This window comes from Oncorhynchus gorbuscha, linkage group LG04 (assembly GCF_021184085.1).
Source record: "Oncorhynchus gorbuscha isolate QuinsamMale2020 ecotype Even-year linkage group LG04, OgorEven_v1.0, whole genome shotgun sequence".
Taxonomy (NCBI): domain Eukaryota; kingdom Metazoa; phylum Chordata; class Actinopteri; order Salmoniformes; family Salmonidae; genus Oncorhynchus; species Oncorhynchus gorbuscha.
In genome coordinates, this window is record NC_060176.1 from 27,849,521 (window position 1) to 27,875,145 (window position 25,625).

Consider the following 25,625-nt stretch of genomic DNA (forward strand, 5'->3'; position numbering starts at 1 on the left):
GGGGTAATTACCAAATTCCTCCAGGACAAAGACTCCCTTCACAGTATTGCACTTTTTAATGTGATTCAGCTCTATGAAAACCTAAAACAAAAAACAAACAAAAACAGCAAGACAGAACATTAGCAACTCAATGACAACAGGCTGAAATTAAACATTTCAGATAGAAAATGAACAACGTTAAATTCTCATCTAGTCAATACTAAAAAGGGAAAAATGGATGGTATTTGCAAGCTTTTAAACGCTACCAAAAAGAAATAGGAAAGCACAAAACAGAAGTTTCCATGATTGAATGCTTACATGGGCTGGGGTTAGGTGAGTAGAAATGCATTGTGGGAAGGTCTATGATGAAGTGAGTGCTATTAATGATTACTTGCTGAATGAAACTATAATATGGCAATTTGTTCGCACTATAGTGCCTTAGTGTGCATCAGCAAAGCTATTCTGAAGCAACAGTGAAGCAATGGTGACTGCTATTAAATCCGGTTCTCCCGACTAATGCAAATGCACTGTGTAATGTAATGCCCATGTAATGCTTTTGAATACATGGAAATTCCATATGAAAACAGAGATGAGAACACATAAAGTAACATTTGCCACACACAGCTAAAAACAATTGTGGAAAAATAACCCAACCAAAAAAAATGGCATAACCGCTAACAAATAAACACAGCAGAGGTTGTGTACCTTCCGCTCCTTGCAGGGGGAGAGAGCATGGAAGAGAAACGGATTGAATTATTATCGGACAGAAGAGCACAAACACTGGACGGCGCTCAAAGAGGGCGCTGCACTATCCCCCAAAAAACAATCAACCTAATGGACAGGACTTGGACGTATTAACAGCTATCAATGCCAATATAATATACCCATCACAGACATTTCTACTGGAATGATAAAGTGCTAAACTACGAAAGGTGGAAAAATAATAACTACTGAAAGTTGGTCGGAGTCTATACTTTTAACAGCTGGTCCTTTTTTTTGGGTTTGTTCCTGGGCCTAAACCCAGAAAATGACAGTTTACTACCAGCTTAACAAAACCAATAATAATACACGATGTAATTACATTATTTCAACCCGTTTTGACTGCTGGGTACACACTCCCACCCCCAATGCCCTCCATGCCCCCTCCTCCAGCAACAAGGGCTGGCACCAACAGCTCAGTAGCACAGGTACAAGAGGGCACTCTGCCACAGCGCCTCCCCAACAAAACAGGCTGTCACCTATAACAACCTCACCCCTCTGTAACATGCCCATGTATTTAACCCTACGTTGACCCATGTCGGACACTGGAAGCTTGGGTGGGCCTGCACTGGGAAAATGTAATGGGTTGGCGTTTATTATATTATTATATATATAACTATTATATGAAAAAGTTCTTTACAACAACATTGTTAAGTGTTTGTTATTGCGTGAATGATCTCTATGAATATGACATTTACTACGGATGCTTAAGCTCCTGCAGAGCTGACGGTGGAAAAAGAGGTGGTTTGAATTTGCCAAGCAGCATCTCAATGAGAGCCATGACCATTATCGTACAATTAGGTTGCACAAACTGGGTGTGCACAAACGTATGTGTTGTTCCTTAAAAGGCAAGTTAGGTGTCTGTAGTAGGGAAACGGTTTTTACAAACTTGATGACTCTTGTACGCTTGTTAAAGTCTATATGATGATGACAATGATGTAACTGTTCTTCAACCATAGCAACGTGTTCTAACCTGTTAGGTGGCTCAAATTAGACCAACGTGTTGAAGTGTTGCATCAAAAAGAAGGCACAATCAAATACACTCTCGATTGGCCGCTGCAATGTCTAGCCTCAACTTTCAAATAGGTGCGCTGTGTGATCTAAAGAAATCAAGAAAGCAGTTCAAATAGATAGGACCTTTCATAAAGAATGTAGTGGTCAGAAACATTCTTTTCTATTCTACTACAATTGAGTATTACCTTATGAGTAGGCATTCTGTGTTGATTCAATGCGTTTTTGCCACAATCCTACAGTGTGATATGTCCAGTGTGTTTCGTCACTTTGCTTATATTAAATGAGTGCCCACTCCTATGACCCTCAATCATTGGCGGAGCAATTGTATAATTGTTATTTCAGATCCAAGCATTTCCTTTCAGTCCAAAAATATCTACTTGTGACAGTGGTGAGGACTGAGGTCAATTATATTCTTACTCAAGTTGATTAAGGAAATGGAATTGCCCCACACCCAAAAGATGTGAATACTTGAAGATGTATTTTTCATCTAACTTTTATATGCAGGCCAAGGGAATTTAAGGGGACAAAACTTGAAAAGAACAGTAAAATAAAAATGGCAATTATTAATGAAAAGTCTTTGCACAAGGTCATCCGTCTTATCTCTGACCTCTGAAATCTCTCTAACACAAACAGAACACTCGCCTTCCCCCACACACACGAACAGACGACAAGGTTTGGGCACCACAAGTAAGAATGCTAAGTATTAACATAATATTTTTGTATTTTATATATATTTTTGAAATGTCCAATTATTATATTTTTTAACCCCTTTTTTCCTCCCCAATTTCGTGATATCCAATTGGTAGTTACAGTCTTGTCCCATCACTGCAACTCTCGTACGGACTCGAAAGAGGCGAAGGTCAAGCGCCATGCATCTCCCAAAACACGACCTGCCAAGTCGCACTGCTTCTTGACACACTGCTCGCTTAACCCGGAAGCCAGCCGCACCTGTGTCGTACAGCTGGCGACCTGAAGTCAGCGTGCATGCCCCCGGAAGCCACAAGGAGTCGCTAGGGCGCGATGGGGACAAGGACATCCCAGCCGGCCAAACTCTCCCCTAACCCGTACGACGCTGGGCCAATTGTGCGCCATCTCCCGGTTACAGCCAGCTGCGACACAGCCCGGGATTGAACCAGAATCTGCAGTGACGCCTCTAGCACTGCGTCACTCGGGAGGCCTTTAACAGAAATGTTTAAGTGGATATGCGTTTTCTTCTTGAAACACACATCGTAGTGACTGCACAAATAAAACATAACATCTTTTAAATCATAGAAAGACAAAGCACAAAAATGTATTCTTCCTCTAAGGTCATGATCAAAACAGTGACTGAAAGTACCTTCAAAATGTACTCTGCTTTTGCACTCAATTCAGTAGGCTATAAAATATTTATCAATGTCAAACATAAACAACCCTAAATGCCGTCTATTCTCTCTCTTTTTTTAAAGGGACCTTAGAGGAAGTGAGCCACAGTTGTGTGAGTGAGAGTGAGAGTGAGAGTGAGAGAGAGAGAGAGAGAGAGAGAGAGAGAGAGAGAGAGAACAATTGAGGTGGGTGGAAAGAGGTTAAGTGGTTTTGCGTGTGTGTATGTGTGCGTGTGTGTATATATTGTATATGTGTGTATGTGGTAATACAGGCCTCCCTACCTGGCTGTGCATGAATTTGAGGTTGATTCCTTCCAGGGTGACTTGCAGCAGTCCTCCCTCGCCCGTCTTCATGTCCTGCACAGGGAACTCTCCACCCAGCTCTGGACCTATGGAGAGAGGGGCAGATCGCTTAAACCAAAGGATCCCTCCCCTATCCATTCTGCTGTACATCTCTTTTGAAAAGTGTTAGTGATGACAGATAGTAAACGCTTTACTTGGCCAACTAAGCTGATTGACTCAAAAGGTTATAGAATTTATTGGATGATAAAGCAGTAATCTAGAGCTCACCTTTACTCAGAGTTATTCCTACACCCTAAAGTTATACTTTTCCATAGACTATGAACTATTACTAACTGCTATTAGCCCTTAGGGCAGTGGTATACAAACCTTTTCATTGGGGACCCCATTTTGTTTGCCAGCATTTCTGGGGACCCCATTTTGTTTGCCAGCATTTCTGGGGACACCATTTTTTTTTGACAAATGCAATGTCAATGTCAATGTCAATTTTTACATGAACAAATAACCTTCAATTCGTTACATTTTCATCTCTCTTATCAAAATGAAAAGAATCCAATACATTCATTTTGAAAATGATCTTTCTCATAAACGTTTGTATATTGTCCCATACAATAATCTGTACTCTCAAAAAAAAAAATCTCCACATTTTTTATATATATATTTAGGCAATCCCACTGCTATTCCTCTGCAACTCCACTAGGGGTCCCGACCCAGACTTTGAATACCATTGGCCTAGGGCTATACATTTTCAAAACGCAGAGCAATCATACATTGGTGCTGCCTCAAAGAGTCTAGCCAACATGCACACATACCTGGTTTAATGCTTTGCTGTCGTGCAGCAGCCCTTTCCATGCTGTCCTTCACACAGTAATACAATTCACGACACTAGACAAGAAAACATTTGAATTCAGATTATGCACTATGGAATAGGAAAAGTGTCTATACAAAGTCTGACATAAAAGTCACCACATTTACATTCACCTTAATCAGAGGTTCCACTAACACGGATATCATGGTGTTCATAATTGCTAGCCGCATTTCAGTACGCGAGCGGACAGTAGAGGCTCACCTTCTTGGTGTAGAACTTGTTGAGTTGAGTTTCCTGGCCATTGCGTCTCCACAGACACAGCACCTTGGTCTTGGGACAGTAGGTCATGTTAATGAGCTTCTCGTACCACCAGCGCTCATACACTGTGCCGATGTTGCTGCGCAGGACTATGCAGTCGTCACACACCTGAATGGGGGAAAAGGACAGAGGAAAAGGATGCAATTATTTGATCTACTGTCGAGCTAAACGCTTGATCTACTGAAACTACAAATTGCAGCATTTTGACAGTTCTTGACAATGATTGGTAAATTTGATCTATTCAGATACTCTTGTCTGGCTTTCATGCATCTCTTGGGCACAATAAAAAAAACATGAACAAGGCCTAAGTACAAGGAAGGTCCGGGAAAGTGAATCTCATACCTCCATGAAGAAGATGTCCCCCGTGGTGTCTGTCCCAGCATGCACCACGAAGGTCTGCTTCTTGATGTGACGGCTTCCGCTCGGTCTGATGGACAGCTCGCGGCCATTCTGAAATGTGAGTGAACAAGACTCTAACCCTTCTCCCACAATTTTTGAGGCCCCATGGAAATATAATTAACACAAATAAATCTGAGTCAAAATACATCTGTTTAAGCTAGAGATATCTTTTTTTGTTGTTGCATGGGCTGCATCTCAATCCACCGCATCCGCCGAGATCGCCCTACCACATCTGTGGTGAAAGGTGGCAGAATTAGAAGAACGGTGTTTGTCAGACTACGAGATACCCAGAAAATTGGTCTTCTCACAAAAACATTTGTAGCGTCTGAACAGTTTAGCCTATAAAACTATTATGACCCCTCTGTGGAAATATGACTCTCACGAACCCGATGGTGTTCTCCGTTTTGCTCTACGAAGTTGTAACAGACCCATCTGCCAACTTCTGTCTGTAGCATCCAAACAGTTTGGGCTACACAGTAATATGACCCCTCTGTAGAAAGGTGAGTCTCTCACGAACACGTCAAAAGTTTGGACACACCTACCAGTCAAAAGTTTGGACAAACCTACTCATTCCAGGGTTTTTCTTCATTTTTGAAAAAGAGAAGAGAATGCCAAGTGTGCAAAGCTGTCATCAAGGCAAAGGGTGGCTACTTTGAAGAATCTCAAATATAAAATATATTTAGATTTTTTAAACACATTTTTGGTTACTACATGATTCCATATGTGTTATTTCATAGTTCTGATGTCTTCACTAATATTCTACTATGTAGAAAATAGTACAAATAAAGAAAACCCTTGAATGAGTCGGTGTGTCCAAAGTTGACTGGTACTGTACATGTCGGTTGTTTTGCTCTAGGAAGCCCACAAGCCTCATCTGAAGGTCCCCAGTACCAGTTTTAAAATAATCTATGGAAGTATATATGGAGACTGTTTAGTGACTAAAATAAGGGGTTAAATACATGTCAAATTATAATACACATTTCCTGATCTTTCTTATATCTCTCAGATATAAGAAAAAAAACTTATTTTAGATTTTTCTAGGGGATTGTTGTTCCATGTAGTGAATCTGTTACTCAATGCTTTTCTATGAGTAATAGAATTAATGCCAAATCAAATGTTTCATTCCTGGCTTAGACTCTAGTGGGTTAAACAGAGATACTGTATCAGCAACACTGATAATCTCACATACACTAAAAACATGTGTTGCATGAAATTATCTGGCTTGAAGGACCATATAAAACTTTTAATCTATATGCCACATGGTAGAACAGTTGACCCGTCTTAGTGGCTCCTATTTTATTGAAGAGAGAGAACCCTTGGTTCGTTCTTACCAAATTAGCCAGTTTGTCCAGACACTCATTGATCTCCTGGCTGTGGCTGAGGCCGATGTGGGACTTCCCCATCAGACGCCTCACCTTCTTCCTGATGTCATTCTTGCTCACCTGGACAGACAGAAACAGACAGACAAACAAATTTAGCAAGACACATTGGGAAATATATGATGCCTACCTATCTTAACATTTGTAGTTGCTGCAGTTGACATACTGGGGTTACGTAGTCAAACATTGTGTGTGATAGACCCACCTTAACCATTAGCATGTAGGCGATCATATTGTGCAGTAGAGTAGCTAGCAGCCTGTCCTCATCGTCCTCCAGGCGCTTACGGTCGTGGTCCCCGAGTGACAAGTATCTGTGTAAACAGTGGTAACCATCAGACTCGAAACAGGAAACACAGCTATACAAGGATGGCTGACATTTCAAAAATACAGATCCACTCTAATAGGCAACCTGTACCTGTCAATCATCTCTTGAGGTCCCTGGTCCATACCCATCCCCTCCCTCTCCAACATGACAGCATCCAAGTAAGCATCCTCCCAGAACTGGACCTGGTCCCACAGTGTAGAGCGCTCCTTACCTACACAAATATAACACACACTGGCTTATCTGTGTCCAAAGGTCACACACATCATGACCACAATCACAAGGGCACACAAAAACACAAAACTAGTGTTACTGTACAAAATCATCACTAGGTCAAAATCACCTTCACACTGACAACGACATGTCACCCCACACACGCCAGTAGACATGCATTAACAGACACATGATCCCACAGAACACACACACACACACACACACACACACACACACACACACACACACACACACACACACACACACACACACACACACACACACACACACACACACGAACACACGCACGAACACACGCACGAACACAACACACCTGACCATGTAATTGTTGAAAAGTATTTTTTTCAACCAAGAGACATTTTCTCTTGTTTACTTATTCATAGGAGCCTTGCGACATTGTTTACAATACAAACCCCTCAGTGTGATGGGCAATCCAGTGGTGGTAAAGATCAAAGCACCACATCAAAGCACCAGACAATACACAAGTGAGCACCAGAACCCAGGTGGGCATTGCATCCAAGCATAAACATAGAAGGTCAAAAGATGAAAGATGTCAGCCCTACTCAGAGAGAAGGTTTCCATGGCAGCATCCTCCAGCTGGTCCCACATGGAGCTCTTGTCGCGCCCTGCAAGGTGTTCCGGGGACACGCAGCAGGGAGGAAGAGGAGCAGCAGAGCAAAGAGGGTTAAGCTCAGAGCTGAGTGGGTTAATGGCAAGCCAAAAGCAGAGAGAGAAGGGGTGAAAGGACAAATAAATTGACCCAACCTCATTCACTTCAGACCTACCTTCACGCTTTATAGTACAGTTCATGCAGTGTTAGTCAAATAGTGAGAAAGAGTTTTAGATAAAGAGTTTGACAAATCACACACACATATATGTAGCTGGAAACGGCAGATTTATGGAATATCTACGTACAATATATGCGTACAATACGTACAATATATGCGTACAGAGGCCCATTATCAGCAACCATCACTCCTGTGTTCCAATGGCACGTTGTGTTAGCTAATCCATGTTTATCATTTTAAAAGGCTAATCATTAGAAATCATTAGATCATTAGAAAACCCTTTTGCAATTATGTTAGCACAGCGGAAAACTGTTGTCCTGATTAAAGAAGCAATAACACTGGCCTTCTTTAGACTAGTTGAGTATCTGGAGCAACAGCATTTGTGGGTTCGATTTACAGGCTTAAAATGGCCAGAAACAAATACCTTTCTTCTGAAACTCGTCAGTCTATTCTTGTTCTGAGAAATTAAGGCTATTCCATGCGAGAAATTGCCAAGAAACTGAAGATCTCATACAACTCTGTGTACTACTCCCTTCACAGAACATGACAAAATGGTTCCAAACCAGAATAGAAAGAGTGGGAATCCCCCGGTGCACAACTGAGCAAGAGGACAAGTACATTAGTGTGTCTACAGTAGTTTGAGAAACAGACTCCTCACAAGTCGCTCAACTGGCAGCTTCATTAAATAGTACCCACAAAACAATAGTCTCAACGTCAACAGCGAATATGCGACTCCGGGATGCTGGCTGAGTTCCTCTGTCCAGTGTCTGTATTCTTTTGCCCATCTTAATATTTTAATTTTATTGGCCAATCTGAGATATGGCTTTTTCTTTGCAACTCTGCCTAGAAGGCCAGCATCCCGGAGTCCCCTCTTCACTGTTGCCGTTGAGACTGGTGTTTTCCGTTTAAAATTATAAACTTGGATTAGCTAACACAATGTGCAAGTGGTACACAGGAGTGATGGTTGCTGATAATGGGCCTCTGTACGCAGTATGTAGATATTCCATTAAAAATCAGTCGTTTCCAGTTACAATGGTAATTTATAACATTAACCATGTCTACACTGTATTTTTTATACATTTTATGTTAATTTTAAAATCGACAAAATTTGGTTTTCTTTCAAAAACAAGAACATTTCTAAGTGACCCCTAACCTTTGAAAGGTACACGCACACGCACACACACTACCAGTCAAAAAGTTTGGACACACCTACTCATTCAAATTGTATTAGTCACATACGCCGAATATAACAGGTGTTGCAGTGAAATGCTTAAAAATACTGCTAATAAGAAATAAAAGTAACAAGTAATTCTTCTTTATTTTTACTATTTTCTACATTGTAGAATAATAGTGAAGACATCAACACTATAAAATAACACATATGGAATCACGTACCAACCCCAAAAAAGTGTCCAAACTTTTGACTGGTTGTGTATATCTGTGTTTTGCCTTATAAGAAGGATTCACTGTTAAAAAAGGTAGACTTCGCGAGATGACGTTACAACGAGCAGCACCGCAGATATGAGATGAGCACGATGCAAGACAGCAGAGACGTTTAGCCTCGCGCTTCAACGCTCTTAGATGTGGAAATTGACCTAATATTTTGTTTCTTTGTGCATGCAACATCTTGCTGAGTCTACTACATATTTACTGTAACTTTTTACCACAAAGTTGAACAGAGGGAGACTAAAGAAGACACGAGTAGATATTAAACCACAGCCTTTCTAAAACATCAGCCATCTTGGAACATACCCAGCAGGCCATCACACAGGTAAATCCTCATGCTTATGTCCTCCAAAGGCTGGGCGGGAGGCCCCTTAGCCAGGACAGGCACAAGTTTAGCGTTCGCCTCCTTCACACCAGGCTTCATCTTTTGGGTCTTACCCTGGGCAAACACCATGAAACATATATCATGGAGTAATTTAATCTTGCCAAAGACATTCAAAAATTGGAATCACCCTCCAATCCTGCATTTACAAGTTTGACATCCACAGGAAGACTTCATGTCCTGCAGGGAATGCATTTGCATATCTAGAAACCCCCCCCCCCCAAAAAAAACAATTGCACTAATATTAACTGGTGAATCAAGCAGCCAGGAAGGATTTTCCACTCACAAACACTGAGCTGGTGGCCGGGTTGGTCTCAATCTCGCTGTCGGACAGTGTTCCCCTGGAAAGGTTGAGGTGGGGGGGCTTGCCTGCCACCCAAGCCCTCTCCAGCGGTGCTACTCAAGTCACTGTCAGCTCCCAGCGTCTCCCCTGAGCTGTTACTTATCTGGAAGGGTCAGGGGTCAAAGTATCAGGAGACTAGTGAATATCAGGCATACTGAGACCGAGAACTCACACTGAGTAAGGCTAAGGCTAAAAGACACACAGGATGTGTTCGACTGAGGCCAAAAGAGACAAGAGTTAAATCAGTACTCCTCAACCCTGCTCTTGGAGAGCTGCAGTACTACAGGTTTTTTCTGAGGATCACTGAGTTACACTAAGGCTAAGAAACACTGGGGATGAGGTAGATTAGTATGACACGTACGGTTTTGGCAAGAGCCATTGTGCCAGGCTGAGACAAAGCAAGACAAGAGATGAGTAGGACCAAAGTTAGCAAAGACTAGAAATTAATCAAGCTCAGAATATAGTAAGATTGGGAAGCAACCTGGTTTGGGATGAGTGTTACTGGGGATGTATGGCTTGAGCTTGAGTGTAAACCTTGTAAGACTAGACTAAGGAAAAAAATCACACTTTGGGAGTAAGCGGCCCTTGGGATGAGTCACACGGAGGAAAGGTTGAGAGGGGTTTAGGATTGGGGTGAGATTGTTTATCTGTGTTGGCTATGCCCTACCACTGTGCTGGCCTCTGAGTCCTGGCTGGTGCTTCGGGTAAGGACTGGCGGTTCAGTGCTGGTCACAGACTCTGTGTCACTCTTCTGCAAAGCAAGACCGAGAAAGACCGAGAAAGAGAGAGGTGAGCAGACAGAGGCATATAGAAACATTGGAAATTAACTTCTTCTCAAGGGCCGTAGTGACTCCTGTTTTTTGTCATCTCCTTAATACTAATTCATGAGTCCATGTCATCAAAATCCAAACACTCAGTCTACAACCCTGGTTGCCCAGGTCTATATCAGACTCAGATTAAAAGGCAAGAATGAGAACCAGCAGACATTGTGGCCCCCAAGCGCCAGAGTTGGGAGATAAGCGACGTGAAAAATGTCAGATTCCACTTGTGGTTTGCTTAGTTACAAGAGCTGGCTTTGGATAAGAACAGACCTGGGAACCGGAGGTGATGCTGAGGCCACTGTCAGCACTGATCTGGGACTTCTTCTCCTCCATGTCGGTCAGCTCAGGGTGCTGTTTCTTAGCCCCCTCCGCTCCTGCAGGATACATGTTGAGTTAAGCACGGGTGCCATGCGCACTTCCACACTGCCCCCTTACTGAGTGTCACATGATTGGCAACTGGCAGAGAGGTGGGGGGGTGGTGCTGGTGACCTAACTGCTATTGAAAAGCTCGCACACGTCGCACTGAATGTGGATTTAGCGTTCGTCTTCCGATCTGACTGACGATACTTTTCACACGATTCTCCATGTGAAATTGGTGCACACTCGGTTTTCAAATTACGGTCAGAGGTGTAAGGTACTCTCTGCCAGCAAACGCTATTGGTGTGTGTCTGACCTCGAACACCATAACTTTGGGATTGACCGGAAATCCTGGCACTAAAATAGGGACACTTCCATTCAGCCGGAGGATCTTGTCTTTCTTTTTTTGTTGTGGAATTCAATGAACAACAGCAACAACAGCTATGTTGTTTTTTTATATTCCGGAAGCATTCAAAAAATATCAATAAAATAAATAAGTAACAATAGCTCATGTTCAGTAGGTCAAAACAGAAGTAAATAGCCCAAAACAGAGAGATACCATCTCATTTGTTTTCGGTTGCAAAACATTGGTACGTGTGCCCTAATGACCATGATCCAGTGGTCAGCTTTCAAAGGACCAAGCATGTGACTATTTAGAGGCAAGTGGAGAGTGCAAAATTAGTAGGAATATTGATTGAAGTAGATCAAACTGTAATTGACAAAGGCAGATACCAATATAAAAGGAGGTCAAAGTTGACATACAGACTCAGGCAGTTAGGCATGCAGACAAACTGAGGGACAGTCAAAATAGGGGACCATTTTCTGCACAAGTTTGCTTTTAGACAAGCATTGAACAACAGCGCTGTTGTTAATATATCAGTCAGTTGTTGCAGAAACACCTTGTTATGACTCACATAATGCACCTCTAGGAACATTTTATTACAATGAAACAAATGCTGGCCTGCAATCTGTACATTTCGAGGGGTCCAGGATATCAAACCTTGACATTGGAAGAAAGTACAGTCAATTATAATAGTTCAATGCAAATGTAACCATGACTTCTGTGATACATTTGGTCATGCAGCCAACAAACCTGCAAGCAATGTTTGTACTCTATTGTGTATTCATTCATGGCTCAGTTATCAGATTTTTAAAATATTTTTAAGTACCTTCTGGCCGTGTAGTGATTTTCCAGAAAAGGACATTTGCTAAATGAAATGCCACAACTGTCTTAACCTTGATAGAACCTCAAGAGCCCAGGAAAAACAGGGAACGATTGGGTATGTGTCTGACAGACTATGTTTCCAATGACTTATTCACAACTCAGGAAATAGGAATGGAAAAAGTTGTTGGCAAACGTATGACAGAGTATCTCTATGGAGAGTAAGAGACTCACTATGTTCTGACTCCTGATTTGAGATATGCAAGCGTAACTCAGTTATTCCACCGATAAAGACTTGATTCACCCAAAATTTACACAAAAAAAACATTACGAACACACCTCAAATCAAGCTTATAGACCTAGTCCTAGAATCATTATCCATGTCAACATGATCACTTATATTAACTATTGAAATCATTTGTGACTAATAAACATAAGTTGGGGAAAGGTGGAGAGAAGGGCGTAGAAATGTTAAGAGCTGGCAGTTATGCAATACCCCAGTCTGTTTTGTGTGTGAAAAATATCTTACTCTGTTGTTTTTCCATAGCTTTTTGCTTATCCTTTTCATGGTGCCTGCTCCACAATTCTACCCAAGATGCATTGCAAGCAAGGAGAGAAAGACAGAGAGAGTGTCAGAGAGCTGGTTGAGTAGGCAGGTATGGAGGATGAGCATTAGATAAACCATAACATAAAACAAAATTAGGCATTTAAAAAATTCTGTTATTTTAACAATAGAGGATGTTTTGTAATGTCTGAGAGTAGTCACATTTCAGCTTGGCAATATGGAACACTATGACATAATTATATGTATGCAGAGTTTGATCCATTGCCAGTTACTGCTACTGAGGTGTAACATTACAACACACCCAACACTCCTGGACCATGGTCCTGGAGAACCACACAAGGTGGAATACTGGGGTTCCTTTAAAATGTTCTGTGACCGAGGCGCTAAGTTATTGGCTAGCAGTGTGTGGCTCTCCAGAACCAGGGTGACAGAGGCAGCAGGGCTTTGTGAAGGGCATGGGATGGGGGTGGAGTGGCCAGCCAGCTAGCCAGCAGGTTGAATGGAGCTGTTGCAGAAGCAGGGGTGCAAGTCTCAAAAAGACATTCCGTAGAATTAAAGCTGCATCTTCCCAAAGAGAAAAAAGGGGCTGGTGAAGTGAGCTTAGGTTGGGAGATTGAGGGAGTTGGGTGAATCTGTCCCCTGTATACAGACCCAAAGTAACATTTGAGGTAGAAAGGTGGTCGAAAGGACAAGCATTGCGGTGCTCATTTTCCACGATGTTCAGTGTTAATTAGCCCTATCCCTAAGCTAAACTCCAACCGTGGCTTGCTAACGGTGAGCATGAAATTTGTCTCTTCCTTGGGCCTGTTTACTGGGGAGTGACGCTCCACCCTCCATGCTAGAGCTGAGAGAGCTGCTACTTGTACAGAGGGCTTTAAGGAAACCTGCAGTAAAGGCAGAGACAGGTCTTCAGACTCCTTAGCACAGTACTGCAGATTTGGAGTTTCGAGAAGACAACGGAAAACGAAGACATGCAGTCAAGGTGCTAGAAGGCAAACAAATGAGGACTCCACGAGAGGTGGCAGCAAACAGGGGCACTCAACATTCAGAGAAGGGTGGGGAGGGACACAACACATCCAGGCCGTGGGTGGTGGGCTCAATGCAATATTTCACACACGCCTACACCGCTCAAGGCTGTTCCAATCTCGCACACATTGCAACATATTATCCGAGGCCAGATCTGGAATTCAAATGTGGTTATTTGTCAAATTGAATTAGAGTTGCATGATGTGCAAATATGCAACCTGTGTCCAAATATTATGGCAAACCAGCATACCGTATTTACGTTCTAAATATATTTCAGAGTTTTACAGCTTTAAATGCTGACCATTGGGCGCACATCACTGGTGTGGGTCAAAGTGAATGGAATATCATAAGGAGCTCTTTTTCTAAGGAAGGGGACAACATGCCCCTTGTTGCCTGGTTGGAGAGAGGTGGGTCAAGGGGTAGGGCAGGGTTTAGACTGGTGAGCAGGGGGGGCAAGGGGTGCTCTCAGAGTGCATGCAAGGGGGGGGATGGGGTGGGTTTACACACCAATGGAGGCAATAAAATTCTCCTCGTTCAGACTCCGAGTGTCAAAGTGGCGGGTGCCTTTGCCCCCGGAGGTGGGGTGCGGCAGTTGGAGACGGGGAACCAGAAGGAGCCCCGGGGGGGCTTGGTGCCCTCCATGCGGGGAGACGGGCTCCCCTTGCTGCCCGGGCTGCTTGCAGAGTCACTGGGGCTCCGCTTGCGCTTCTCTGGGTCTACTGGGGCCACCAAGAAGGAAAAAGGGAGAAGAATAGGGAAGAAGGGGAAGAGATAGTAACGAGAGAAGAAAAAGTATAGAGTTGCAGTGGGAGGTTTGAAGGTTAGAATAGACAGTTGTTTGTAGGGGTGTGAACGTTCAAACGCTAAAATGAAATTGGGTTCCTTAACATTTAGAAAAATCCCAAACCGAAAAAAAAAACTTGTTTTACTGTTCCCCCCCCCTCCCCACATAATTAAAATAGCAGTGCAGTGATCACAAAACATATTATTTTCCGTGTTATAGCCTAACTAGAAAAGTAGTGTAATTTAATTTAAATATAACTTTAGTCTACATTGGTGAATTTGCGAGGCATGCAAAACAGATTACCAAGACATATAGATGGGTTAGCTGACACGAAAACGATGCGCATACGTCCGTGAGTTGTGACAAGAAACTGCCATGTGGGGAATTGTAAGTAACTCATTTCAGCTAGTTCTTGTTCCGAGGTATTTTGACTGATTTCATGTCAATGCATATATGGCAAAAAAAATGCACTAGCTAGCTAATCGTCAACTGCAAAGATGTATTTGAGAGACAACAAGTGCTCATTGTGCAAATGTATTTATGTTTTCAATAAACATTGGATACTATAGTTTCCAAGTCAACAATCTAAGCCAACCCAGTCTGTTTTGCCCCATAGTTGCACACATTTGTTTTTCTGCCTGCCCCCTCCTTGCTCTCCATCACGCTGGCTCGCCTGTAACTATTTGGACTAATGATTACACATGCCTTTGCTCTTTCTATTCACTAGTGATGCGAGTGTGTTCAGTCTTCGGTCTGTTGCGTGTAGAATATCCTAGCTTATTTATTGTTGATAGGCCCTGCTTTACTGAAGTTGTGAGACTTTGTAAGCCAAGAAATACAGCTTTTGATTGCCGATAGCACTAGACCCATCTGCCTGGTGACCGACCTGCCTATACTGTGCCCCTCCCCTCTCTCTCCATCGCTTGCTAGCTATCTATGAAAGATGCAAGGGTTTGTGTTCTCGGAAGTACGGCAACTTATCAGTTACTTCCATTCCAAAAATACTGAATCTTAGGAGTCGAATCTTAACACTAAGAAATGTGACTCGACGTGCATGGAGTCGAGGAATCAATTATTTTGTATTCGACTCCACCACTACGCCATCGTCGTTAACAGTTGGAAAAAGGCAGAGAAAGGCAAGAAACAGCAGTGAAGTCCTGTATTGCAATACTTTAAGAAGTTAGATGAGGAAGGAAATGTAAACTTTGCAAGGTGGGAGGTACAGTAATGGTGGAAGAGGTGCAATGCTTAAACATCTGAAAGGAACGCACTGAGACCCAACGCGTTGCTGGCAGCAGCAAAGCTGCACTGCGAATTTGAGTGGAATTTTATTAAATGTTATCGTTTGTCATATCCCTAGTTGTTTTGTCTTCTGCTCTCATGACCCAAATTTGTTCGGTGAATGCTTAAACAAAGTGCAAAAGTCACCTAAAAATGAGGCATGCGTTGGCGGTACTGACTCAGAGAGATTAAACCAGAACTCACTGCTGTAAAAACATATTGCTTACTTTTCAAATGAGTTGCTAGAAGAAATTCTCCAGATTGTACTCCTTTTCCTATCCAATACTTACGTTGCCTTTAAATAAGTGGAGTATATGAAACGCTGATAAGCACTTTCAAACAAGAATCAAGCATCAGTACCTTTCATTTTTTCAGAGGAAATAGTTAAGTCATAGTTTTGGGAGGGGGCATGACATGCTGACTGAATGTGTCCTTTGAGAGAAAATGTTGACACTTTCAGTCGAGTATAGGTTTTCTGAACGTTACCTTTGGTTTGGTAGTGGGTGCGTGCTATTTCCAGTAGAACGAAGACGCTGGCCATGCCTCCAAGCCCGGCATTGGTGTACGAGTGTTCCAGACTAGAAACGGTGCACTTCAGTATGTCTAACATGCCCTTGTACACCTTCCTGCTAATCTCCTGAAGAGTAGAACACACACACAGTTTAAATGTAAGGTATTATTTAATTAAAATGTTCTTTCTTCCCCTCTCTTGCCCCATTCCTTTCTCCCCACCCGGGGGGTGGAGCCACTCACCACATCACGGATGACCTCCTGCCTGACATCCTCCTCTGACTGGACGGCCCGGTTCAGCTTGCTCAGCACGAAGACGCGTAGCTGCTCGTTCTCCAGCAGGCGGCGCACCTTCTTCATGTTGAGCCAGCCCACGCCTTGGCCCTCCAACACGCTCTGCACCACCTCCTTCAGGAACTGCTGGTTCTCACTGGGACACACACAGCTCTGGTTCAGTCACTCTGTTCACACTCCCCCTTTTTGTACGTCACCATTGGCTCTTAACTCTTGAAACTAGGGGGCACTATTTTTATTTTTAGAAAAATAATGTTCCCAATATAAACCGCCTATTTCTCAGGACCAGATGCTAGAATATGCATATAATTGACAGCTTAGGATAGAAAACATTTTAAAGTTTCCAAAACTGTAAAAATACTGTCTGTGAGTATAACAGAACTGATATTGCAGGCGAAACCCTGAGGAAAATCCAATCAGGAAGTACCTCTTATTTTGAAACCGTTGTGTTCCTATGCACCCCTATTGGCCATTGAAAGGGATATCAACCAGATTCCTTTTTCTACGTATTCCCTAAGGTGTCTACAGCATTTTGACCTAGTTTCGCGCCTTTATGTTGAAGAATGAGTGTAAACGACTACATTGCGTCAGTGGCCAGCTGTGGGTTCTCAGAGTGATTCTTGCGTAAAAGACAGAGGTAGTCATTTTTCCTCTCGCTCCGACTGAAAAGCCAATTGTCCCGGTTGATATATTATCGAATAGATATTTGAAAAACACCTTGAGGATTGATCATAAAAAACGTTTGCCATGTTTCTGTCGTTATTATGGACATAATTTGGAATTCTTTTCGGCGTTGTCATGACCGCGATTTCCGGTGGATTTCTCAAGATAACGTGACCAACAAACGGAGGTATTTTGGGTATAAAAATTATCTTTACGGAACAAAAGGAACATTTGCTGTCTAACTGGGAGTTTCGTCAGTGAAAACATCCAAAGCTCATCAAAGGTAAACAAATAATTTGATTGCTTTTCTGATTTTCGTGACCAAGCTTCCTGCTGCTAGCTGGACATAATGCTATGCTAGGCTATCGATAAACTTACACAAACACTTGTCTTGCTTTGGCTGTACAGCATAATTTCAAAATCTGAGATGACAGGGTATTTAACAAAAGGCTGAGCTGTGTTTCACTATATTTCACTTGTGATTTCATGAATATGAATATTTTCTAGTAATATTTTTTAGCCGTTGCGCTATGCTAATTACTGTAGTTGATGACAATTCTCCCGGATCTGGGATGGGTAGTTCCAAGAGTTAAGTTAGACAACCCTTCTCCTAAAGGGGATTGATATATTACCTATCCAGGTCTGTAATTTGACATTATATGACAACCAGCTTTTGTTTTTGATGGCCAACATTATACCATGAAGACTTTATGCCATGAAGGTGGTAAACTAATTTAAATAAATGTCAGTCAGCATTAGTCAGTCAGCAATGTCCTGGTAGTACAGTCTCATAGTGGTCTGTTACCTGGTATTGTTGGCACGACCCTGGGGAGAGGGGGACTCTCTCTTGACCGTGGGACTGTGCTTAATGACCGACGACTTCTGGTCAACGAGGGCTCTGGGGGGACCGCGGGCGCCTCCTGCAGGAGCCATATAGAACAGTGAGGTATCTAGTAAATACCATGGAAAGCACAAAGCCATAACAAACGACAAGTCAGAGACATACATACAGAAATACTAGCTGACTTGATACAGGATGAGCTTATACACTTCACTACAAAGCCCCCAAATCACACTACGATGTACTAATTAGATAACCACATCAAAGACTAATAGACAAAGAAGATGGGACACATCCTGCATATATGAAAGGACACACACATTTTCAGTGGCAGGGACACTAGCTAATGACTAGCTGAGCTACAGGTTTCATATTCAGACACTAAAAGGTGAGGGACAGATCAAGGGGGAGTCAAAATGACGCTGTGTTTGGGCATCACACATTAGCAGATGTCAGATTGGAGCGGAATCTGCATGGCAACAAGACCGACAAGTTGTGTCATGCAGAAAAATAACTAAAAATAAAGATGGGTCGATAATCACACACAGGGCTAACGGGAAGATACATATTGTAGTGTTCACACTGTTAGTCACCTTGTACAGTTAGACAGACACACACTGACATGAACGCACAGTGCCATGTTATACAAAGGTATGGTGGATCACTTGCAGAGATTGGGCCTGTGAACAATATTATTATCAAACTGATTATAATATTGTTGCGCCTACATAGCTTACCCACCAGGCAGACCTCAGTTCAACGTCTGTTTTTGGTTTACATTTGGTTGAGTCGTCACATTTTGATTCCCTTACGTTGATGACTTTTTGCAAATCCAATCAGTGTTCCACGTTGATTCAACATCACACTTTTTTTTGTATGACTTGGAAACAATGTTTTCGCCCAGGGAGGGGGGGGTCACCTGTTTGACACTGGACATTTAGGCTAAAGGTAATGCCTTGAAGGTGAGGATACAAATAAAAAACACCCACCAAAAATGTATTGGTTCCTTGTCATAAACAGACGTCATCGGTTACCGGTATATCCGATTTTGTCATGGCATTACTTATGCATTATTGTAGGCTTTATGACCGCATGTTACCAAAGACCTCACCTGACAATGATGACATTTTGCCCCACATTTTCCGAAGTTTCGTCCATAAGTTGTACAACATGCATCACAGGACTTCAAATAATTCCATTCCATTTGATCACTGTGGTACTTGTACAGATGCTCATTAACCACAAAGCCAACTAAGTGTCCAATGACAACTCCAATCAAAACCGGTGACTATGAGTTCAGGAAGTAAGACAGAACAGCACTCTTGGTGCTGCGAAACTGTACCGCTTAATTCAATTATCAATTAAACACTGATTAAAACTAACTCACAGCATTGGAAGAATGATGTCATGCCTTACCTACAGGGTGGCAGTTTTGATTGGCTACGGCCTGCCTCCACTGGCAAGGTGATGGGAGGTCTAGGTGTGTATGTGAGAGACCAAAGAGGTGGCCAAACATGCAAATATAACTTATTGTTTGGCTTGGAGAATAATGGGAAAGCTGATGTTGACCAACTCGAATCAACATCTTGTCAGGTCCCATACAATACTGTGGAATGCAGACTTAGATTGGCACAAAAAAAATGAATGGCATCATCTTCGCAATTGTTAATATGGGATGCACAGCTTCTAACAAGCTAAGATTGTGAGGGCCCAACCCAAACTAATACAAAGACGTGTAAATGGGTTAGTGATTGGGGCAACAGTCACTGTGGATGGTGAAGGACAACAGAACAGACTCGATGATGTATGACGATGAATGATCTCTCGATGGTGCATGTCAGGTGACAGAGGATTGAGGGGGTGAGTGAGGTGGATGCTGGGAGACGTAGTTGACTGGCTAGGAGAAGCATGCAGCCCACACAGTTTTTAAAGGGCGGAACCCACCTTCTCCGCTCCCCGGGCCGGCCTCTGTAATTATCTCCATTAGAGAATTTAGTCCAAATACTGGACACAAAACCCAGAATTAGTGCAGAGAAGTGGAAAGAGGGACAGAGAGGGACACCGGACCGGACCAGTCTGAACATCAACCCACAACACACATGCACCGCAACACACTGACAGAGTACACAAAGAAAGCAGGAAAGCGAGAGGGAGAAAAAGAAAGTGCGAGGGAGACAGACCAAGGAAGGGGGCAGCACATTTTTAACAAATAAATAAATAAAATGCGTGACATAACCTAAAAAGGTTATAGCCATTAAATTTCATGACCAATCAGATTTAGGTTACTTCTGTTAGGATCCCAACATATTTAGGGGTGGGGGAAAGCATTTGCCAATTTTAAGGGTCTATGTCCAGAGGAGTGAGAGTTTGTGGGCTCTCTGACCCAAGAGAACTCAGACGGAGAACACACAAGAATGATGGAGAGCCACTGAACAGGCCAGCAAGCAAGGCAACAGACTGCAAGGAGATCATGTCAGTTTAATTTCAATTCCAGTCCATTTGGGTAATCAATTGTACTTCAATGGATGAAATGAAAAATCCTCATCGAAAGCAATGGGTAATTTGCCATTCAGGAACTGAATTCATCTTCAAATATTGAGTGGACTTGAAATCAAACTTGACCCCAACCCTGCTGGGAAACCAAGAAAAAAAAACACCAAATTCCAGTGAAAATGCCACATAAAGGGGATAATATGTTTGCAAATTAAGAGATCTGTCGTCTATAAATGTGTGCATCATCGCGCATCAGACTCCCACCAAACAGAGAGGAATAACAAGGAAACAGAGGGAAGGATATGGATATACATGAATGAAAATACAGGTATATCTCCTAGTATGCAACCTGAGTAATATGAACTCCGGTAGGTAGGATCGAATAAGGGTCAAAGCTGGAGCTAGTTGTAGGGCAAAACAAACTACCACACCAGACAATAACATACCCGGACTGTCTGGGCCAGGGCTACTAGTCGGGCTGTCATCTGAACAGTCAATTCAAAACAAATCACCATCAAAGGAAAAAAGAAACAAACGTTCGTTTGCTATGGCAGCTGTCACACACAGTGTGGGGCTATTGAGTTTAACACATGCATTTCTTATTTTCTCTCACAAATGTTCTCATAACAAAATCAGGCAACCATGTGGGATTGGGAACATAGAAAACGGGGTACTTGAGAGAAAATTCTAACTTTTGTCAGGTCCTCAATATCCACCTAATGCCATACATCAACATGGCAGTCCAGAGGGGGACAAATACAAATTTAGAATGAAGGTTTCATTCTAAAAAAAATACAAATATATAATAAAAATAAAGATTTCTACAAACCTTCCTCAATGTCGACCTCTACGTCAAAATTAAAATATTCTATATTTTTGTAAATTAAAATTTTAAAAATTAGAGGGGAAAAGGCAAATGGAAAGAAGGTAAAAATCTACAATATAAAGTTGCATAAATGCCATACTGTGTAGCTTAAACTGGCTTGCCAGACATTTCAGCATGAGCACTGAATGCTTACTTGACATACTGTCGATACTACTCCTGGCTACTCTACTTAGCGCAAACAAAGCAGCAGCTTCTGAAGAAGAAATTAACGAAGTTCAACATGTCAGTCAGAGTTACACATTATGGTCATCTCTACTCTCCTTCCTTCTCCACACCATTGAAAGTAGGCCTAAACGTCAAGGGAACATCTTACTTTTAAAATAAAATATATGCTGTTAACTCATAACCAAATAATGTTAACTCATCCCATACTTGTATTTGTGGCCAAAGCATAAATTGGAGAAAAAAAACCACTTAGTTTTTCAAAAATGCTTGCCATTTCCTCATAGAATATGACATCATGTTGGCTCATAGGCTGAGCTGGCCAATCAGCGGTTTTAAATGACTGGTATATGCTGACACCATTCTGTTGTTGGGGTATGCCCACATAATTCAAACACAGAAAAGCTACTTGCGAACATACTTAAATAGAAAATTGGAATTAAAAATATTTCCTCATATTGTAATTAATTATAGGTCATATTTCAAAGAAAGAAATCTGGAAACACTGGACAGTTACTTTAAATGATTAAGATGACTTCACATGGGAATAGCTTATGCTCAATGTGTCTTGTCATGATACGGTGTATACAATATTGTAGAAATGTGCACTCTGGTGATATTTGCACTCCAAATATTATTATTTTTAATGCCCATGACAAAACGAAAACATTTATACAACTCTTGCAGTGGTTACAAAGTATGACAATCATTTGAACTTTGAAAGGGCATGGTTTTAGTAGACAGCCTGCCTCTACTGCCTTCAACTGACAAACCTGACCTCAATCTGCTGTAGGGCACAACAATTGTACAGAAAACAGGTAAGAGGGGAACACAGCCACAGAGAGTGAAATTGAGAAGGAGATGAGATGGATAAAAGGTCCAAAAAAAGGGGCGAAAAAGAAGGGTGAGTGAAGATAACATGAAAGGTGGACAAAACAGGGAAAAGTGCTCCATTTAGTAATGTACCTTTGAGATTGGGGAAGGGCCCAGCCCCAGCGGCCTTCTCCCTCAGCCCCCCCTTATTGGGTACAGACAGGTTGGAGAGGCTGAAACTGGTGCCGTGGTTCTTGTACAGATTACCTGTAGTGATGGAGAGAGAGTCGCTGATGACCGATGAAGTCTCACAAAGAAACCAACATTTGTCCATGTCTCACCATCCTATAGTATATACCCATGATGACTTGCAGCCTAACGTCAAGTTCCATTTCAATCCCTACCTAGCAAATATTGTACATTTCTGGTTGTAAACTGTACATTTCTGGTTGTCTTCCTGGTTGAGAAGTTCAGCAACCAGTATTACCCGCTGAGTAACCCTTACACATTTCCCCCTTCAGTGTTTTGGAGGACAAAGTGTATCTGTCACCAATCCAGCCCTTTCAGGTCTGTGATTATCATACAACTAAAATAGGCCCTGGTTGAGGAGACTCACTAGCAAAGGACATGAGGCCCCCAAAGCCATCGCTGCTGTTGTTGGAGATGGTGGAATTTGGAGAACTGTTGCGGGAGTCGCCCTCTCCGTCTGACTCTCCGGGCAGCTTTAGGCTGCTGGGCCTCAGGAGGCGTTGGGCTCTGTGGAGCAGAACATGTGTTAGAGGTCCGGAGGGAGTGTCACGTTTTGTTAGCGTAGTTTTTCGACTGCTATACCAGAGGCATATCATAGATGCAGAATTCAGAAGCTGAGAGACTTAATTAGGTGTGTATGTTTAAGAGATGTATACATCACTGTTTTTTATTTTATTTTAACTATGGTTTTCAGAATGTGTGGCTTATGATGCTTGTTTGTGTGTACAGTGTTATGGCGTAGGTGTGTTGTAACATACTTGTTGCCGTTGAGGTTCTGGTTGAACCGGGGCGTGTACGTCTCCTCTTGGTCTTCTGCCTCAGGGTCCTCCTCAGTAGGGAAGCCATACTGAGGCTCAAAGTAGGGGTTGTCGTACTCTCCCGTCTTATTGGCTGGTCCCACAGGGGCAGCATCTGGAGGAGGTCTGGAGAAGGGCGGAACGCCCAATCCCGGGACAGGGTTCTGTAGAGCTGCACTGGCCAACGCCTCCATTTCCACTGGTTCTGCCTGCTCCTGGACACAATGAACATCAAATGGTTACTAATGGTTGATACTAAATACACTTAAATTGCCACTTTATAAAGGAAGGAAAACAACTCAAGCAAAGATATAATTATTGTGTTCTCATGGTCAAGAGTTATGAACAAATTCAAACGTCACTCGCCAAAAATGTCAGTTGTTAAAAACAGTGTTAACTGCATAATTTTATTCTGGTGTAAATTGAGCGGTTCACTGACATTGTTGACTCCCTGGATGATTGTGCTGGGGCTGGAGCTGGCGGTTGTGCTGGAGCTCGAGCGGAGGGCTTGTCCATCAGGAGGTTCAGGAGGTCCATCGCCCCCCTCGGGCAGTGCCTTCTCTTGAGGGAGGGGACCCTCTCCCTTGAACTCCTGGAAGTCCTGGAACTCCACTTCGCTGGCATCTCCCAGTGCAGCGTGGGTAGGGGGATCCAGGTCTACGACACCAGAAGACAGATATTAGTTGCTATTGATGGCCAAAGGGTCACAAAATAAAATGTTTAGCTAGTGACTATCTGAAAGGAATTGGTCATTTTAGGTTGCCATTTTTCAAGATGAAAACAACTGTCAGTTATTATAATAAGGGGGAATTGACTGTTTTTTTTGTCATAACAATAAGTATGTGTAAGCTGGGTGGTTCTTGGGCTGCAATTACACAGGCAGATCAATTCTGATCTTTTGTTCATGAATTTCACTCATTCAGATCAGCTCTTCTGCCAATAATTAGGCACAATATTATAATGTGGTTTCCTGTGTAAATGCAGCCTTGGTGAAATAGCACAGAAACTTACTTGGCGTGTCCCCTTGGATGTCACATTTGATCATTTCGTTCACCAAATCTCCAAGTGACGAGTAGGAAGAGCTGGAGTCGTCGTAGCCAGCCTCGCTGTCGCTGCCACAGAAACAAAACAGAGTGGCATTACCCTGGACGCCATCTTGGTGACACCTTACACGTCTACAGAAGGCTAACCAAAAAACGCTAGCGAAACCTTTATCTCAGACTCAAATGAACCTCAACTGATATTATACATCATGTCTAGCAAGACCAGCAAGCCAACTATTGAGCCAACTAGAGAATCTACCAGTTAATGTTTAGAGTTCGCAATCTAGTGGCTAATGTGTTGTCTATCAACATTCTATAGCCTGCCATGCCGCTGCTTCTGCATTGTCTCCGTCGGCCGCACTTGCACACACACACACACACACACACACACACACACACACACACACACACACACACACACACACACACACACACACACACACACACACACACACACACACACACACACACACACACACACACACACACACACACACACACACACACAGATTAGAAAGGACCTCCCTTCAGAGCTAGTTTTTATATGCTAAATGGCTCATTAACATGCTTTCCACTTTGCAAAATTGCTTTTAGACCTTTGGCAGTACCTGGCACAGAAACAATCTTTCATTTAACATTTTGTCAATTATGTTATCACTGTAGTAATCAAAGAATCGTGATGCCTTCCAAACGTGGAGGGGGTCAGAGTTTTTTTTTTTACCTGTCGTCTGTGGGGTCCGAGTCATTAGCCTCATCCTCTAGGGGTCCGCTCATGGCCTCGGCCAGCTGGGAGCTGCCGTCGTACACGCGGTAGAACACCGGCTGCAGCTGGTGGGCGTACCACTTGCCCTTGTCTCCGATCAAAGATGGGTCATACACGTCTGCAGAACACCGAGGTATGCTCAGAAACACTACGAAAGCTTCAATCTTCCTGTATTGCTCAGAGAAATATACCAGAGTGCACAAAACATTAGGAACACCTGTTCTTTCCATGACAGACTGACCAGTTGAATCCAGGTGAAAGCTATGATCCCTTATAGATGTCA

General features: G+C 42.7%; 1 protein-coding gene across 1 annotated transcript in view; it reads right to left on the bottom strand.

Annotated features, from left to right (window-relative positions):
* LOC124033932 (MAP kinase-activating death domain protein-like) overlaps window positions 1–25,625 on the bottom strand; it is an 84,156-nt gene that overhangs the window by 15,006 nt on the left and 43,525 nt on the right. The window contains 29 exon segments of the mRNA XM_046346417.1: window positions 12–81; window positions 685–693; window positions 3,396–3,502; window positions 4,226–4,298; window positions 4,483–4,647; window positions 4,882–4,989; window positions 6,270–6,380; window positions 6,523–6,628; window positions 6,733–6,853; window positions 7,437–7,499; window positions 9,414–9,546; window positions 9,776–9,850; window positions 9,852–9,935; window positions 10,500–10,583; window positions 10,924–11,027; window positions 12,702–12,758; window positions 14,271–14,378; window positions 14,381–14,479; window positions 16,315–16,465; window positions 16,582–16,768; window positions 18,101–18,215; window positions 20,081–20,140; window positions 21,076–21,114; window positions 22,644–22,757; window positions 23,107–23,246; window positions 23,498–23,751; window positions 23,976–24,193; window positions 24,548–24,648; window positions 25,301–25,460. Of these exon segments, the coding sequence (XP_046202373.1) occupies window positions 12–81; window positions 685–693; window positions 3,396–3,502; window positions 4,226–4,298; window positions 4,483–4,647; window positions 4,882–4,989; window positions 6,270–6,380; window positions 6,523–6,628; window positions 6,733–6,853; window positions 7,437–7,499; window positions 9,414–9,546; window positions 9,776–9,850; window positions 9,852–9,935; window positions 10,500–10,583; window positions 10,924–11,027; window positions 12,702–12,758; window positions 14,271–14,378; window positions 14,381–14,479; window positions 16,315–16,465; window positions 16,582–16,768; window positions 18,101–18,215; window positions 20,081–20,140; window positions 21,076–21,114; window positions 22,644–22,757; window positions 23,107–23,246; window positions 23,498–23,751; window positions 23,976–24,193; window positions 24,548–24,648; window positions 25,301–25,460 (3,216 nt within the window).